A 3,519-nucleotide genomic window follows, 5' to 3' on the forward strand; every position below is an offset into this window, starting at 1 on the left:
TCGTACCTTCCAGACTTATAACGAAACCATTTTGGAGAACTATAGGATCTACGCGGATTTGCGTCTGCACATGTTTTTACATGCTGATAATGCAAAGATCGAATTAAAAAACTGGATGGAGTTGTCAGAAATGCTTGATCGCGAGAATTTTGTCATGAATACAGAATTTACGAGTGGCAACCCCCACTGATCTGTACATAGAGATCAGTGGTCATTCTGCGTTTTATAATTCATTTCTGAGTATATCCCGCGAGGGAGTATGTGAACATGTCGCCGATATGAACACGACCAAAGTTGTGCTGTAACTTTACAATTATTTTATTCATTTAAATACATTTACTTAATTTCGGTTGACGGTTCAAACTAGAGGAATCATAACAGCACAAGTATCAAATCATCGAAAGGTTTGATGGCACTGATATGAATGTCAGTGTTTGTTGGCGAAATAAATCGAAGATTGCACAGCAGACTTTGAAACCATATAAAATTATTGGATGTTATCACAATTAATTAGAAACTACATGTAAAAATGTACAGGTGCTTTTTATACTATAAATATACTAAACAGCAATTTTACGCTGTACATCCCGTATGTAAGACAAATGTAATTTTCTCCAGTGTGATAGATCTGCTCAATTGATTGGCGTATGACTTTACGCTGGAATCTCATGATTTTCACAGTCATTTTCGAAAAGGTTGAAATTTATTATTCATTAAGTTATTGACGAAAAAGCGATAACCGATTACGAGAACCAGGTAAACGGCCTTGAGCGTCTAACAGACCGGCTTGAATATCAGCGAGTGATGGGATATTGGTAACTTCACCACGAGCCACGACGCTAGGTGGTGATCTCAGCAATCGACGTGCAACTCTGTTGATGTCGTCTTTGGTAATTTGCTCTATAAATAAAGAAGCACGTTATCCACTGACAACGATACCGAGACCTTTAATGGAGAAAAAAACTGACCAATTGCTTGAATGAAGTACTCTGGTCGTTTACGGGATCCTGTAGCTAAAACTTGACGACCAATGTCCTCAAAGACGACGGGACGTTGCTCCAAATTCATCAAGAGCATAGACTGCAGTTGTTTCTTGGCTCTCTGTGAACCCGAATCACAAAATTTGTTTATAGAGATATTAAGTATTAATCTTACCCACTGGTGAAAATTTTTTGATCACATAATCAAGAAATCATACCGCTAGTTCAACTTCACTAATCGGGCCTGCCATGGCAACAAATTCATGAACTACGACTTCGACCATTTCTCTGACGTGAGTTGGTGTTGACGATGCATGAATGCAGAAAAGTCCTGTATCCGAATAGGCGTGGTTGTATGCTGTTGCGCTGTAGAGCCAGTGATATCTGTGAACAACAGCAAATGAAAATAAATAAACGCAAAAATTTTTGTTTCATTGAAAATTTTCAGTATTGAGGGATGACCTGTTGAGGACGTTGGTATACAATCTGGTATACATTCCTTTCCCTGGACCACCAGCACTGAAGCTTCCGCCTCCACCCATCATCATATTCAACACACACATCGCTATGAAGTCAGGATCTTGATGAGAACAACCTTCTAAAGCAACAACTACATGAGACAATTCTGGTAAGCCACTTGGCCCTGCATAGACTGGGATATTGCATTCCTCCTAAAAAAATGAGACCGAATGTTATAACTTATATTCGTGACTTAAATTCATATATGAGCTGATGGTAGATTCGAAGTCTACCAAAATGTATCCCCCTGTGTACTGAGCAATAGATTTGTCAACGAAGTTAGATGACCTGTTGGGTATAACCAGATCTGAACGCTCTTCCCAAATAGGCTTTTCTTCCATAAAGTACCTGGATTGCAAAACATAGTTTTAGAGAAACTTGGGAATACACCTTGAGTGATTGAGATATTAAGTGAAAAATTTACTCTTGAACAGCATCGACTAATGCTTGATGTTCTATGCCGACACCAGCCACCACCATTCTGCTTGGTGTAAAATGGTGTTTGAGGTACGTGAACAAAATCTTACGATCAATTTTCTCCAGATTTCCTTCGGGACATATTTTTGGTAGCCCCAGAGTATTATCTCTGTAGGCTGCCTGAAAAAAAGAATGAGTAGATATTAATCATCAGGACCTCTAATGCAAAGGCCAAAAAGTTAGAACTAGAATACTTACAGCATGAATCAAGTCCATGAGAAGAGGTTCTTGCTCTGGTCTTGTTGCAAGAGATTCTAATTCAAACTGAACCGTTTGTCTGGCTATGTTTAACTGCAATAACATGTTACAATTGTCTAGAAAAAAAACAGAATAGATATTTTCCATGCTATTTCGAAATATTAAATACCTCTTCGTCTGTAATTTGGGGTCTGAGAACAATGTCTCCGAGGATTTGTGTCACTGTTCGAAGTCCATGTCGTTCGGCTGAAGCTGCATATACAAAGGTGTCTCTAGATGCTTGACAATCGCAAATACCCCCATGCTTTTCCAGCGTTAGCATTATTTTGTCTTTACTGTCAAACGCTTTAGTCGACTGAAAAAATTTTTCATTAGTGAATTATTATTGAACTGCAAAAGGGTAGCATTTTATTATCAGCTCACATTAAAGGCTAGCTTCTCTAGGAAGTGTGATATCCCACTGGGGTAGGCTACTTCATATCTTGGACCAGAATCGATGAGGACTAAAAACAACTTGGATTATTCAGTATAGTTATTGTGTATTCTTTCAATAAGTCAACTTGCTTACCCCCAATAGTGCAAAATTGACCAAAACGGTTCTCTGATGCAACTCTTAAGCCGTTTGGTAATACCGTAATCTGTGTAGTTTGGTGTTCCTCTTTAGCAGTAGAATAAACTGGTGTAGGAAGACCAGGAACTGGATCGGTTAAAGGTGGAAATGGAGTTACAATAGCCTTTGATGGAATATTGACCGTTGATTTTGCATCCGAAAGCAACCTGCATCTTTGCCAGATATTTATATGTTTCAAGTTGACGGAGCTGTGAACAGAGTACCAAAATTAATTGGCATGCTCAGCAATAATAAAAGGAAATTCATGTGTAGTTTTAGGAGGATTCCTTTTGAAAATTCGGTATAAAATACTAACTTATTTATTGTATCATTATTCTTTAACCCAAGGTTAGGATCAGAATAATCATGCTTACATCTGTTAATATCTCATTGCTTGATATTTAATTTACCTATTTTTAAAGACGCTGGTGACTTGCGCCGGTGAAATCCTTGTCATCATTTTGAAGTTCTCTGTATTCTACATTCATTAATATTTATTCATTTCAATCAAAATCTTTTTTAAGAATAAGAAACGACTCATAGGAAGATTTGTACAAACTAACGTGTCTGAATAGACACTAACAATTAGCAACAATTAAATGTATAGTTTTGGAATGAGCTAGAGGGGGCGTTAGTCAACGTTGTAAATTTTTTTGGTAAATTGTGAAGGGATGTAAACTAGGGTGACATCTTTGAGGGGATGAACAAATTTCCCCGGCAATTAAATAATTAGAG

At 37.6% G+C, this 3,519-nt stretch overlaps 1 protein-coding gene across 1 annotated transcript; it reads right to left on the reverse strand.

Annotated features, from left to right (window-relative positions):
* Nucleotides 1-294: 294 nt before the first annotated feature.
* LOC105693859 (mitochondrial-processing peptidase subunit alpha) lies at nucleotides 295-3,363 on the reverse strand. The gene is made up of 11 exons (XM_012414104.3): nucleotides 3,195-3,363; nucleotides 2,743-2,993; nucleotides 2,598-2,677; nucleotides 2,344-2,529; nucleotides 2,175-2,267; nucleotides 1,924-2,096; nucleotides 1,733-1,847; nucleotides 1,443-1,651; nucleotides 1,199-1,364; nucleotides 969-1,101; nucleotides 295-900 (listed from the first exon to the last, which is right to left on the reverse strand). The coding sequence occupies exons 1-11, from the start codon at nucleotides 3,242-3,244 to the stop codon at nucleotides 719-721; spliced, it is 1,638 nt and encodes a 545-aa protein (XP_012269527.2). The 5' UTR covers nucleotides 3,245-3,363; the 3' UTR covers nucleotides 295-718.
* Between the last annotated feature and the right edge of the window lie 156 nt (nucleotides 3,364-3,519).

This window comes from Athalia rosae, chromosome 7 (genome assembly GCF_917208135.1).
Source record: "Athalia rosae chromosome 7, iyAthRosa1.1, whole genome shotgun sequence".
NCBI classification, from domain to species: domain Eukaryota; kingdom Metazoa; phylum Arthropoda; class Insecta; order Hymenoptera; family Athaliidae; genus Athalia; species Athalia rosae.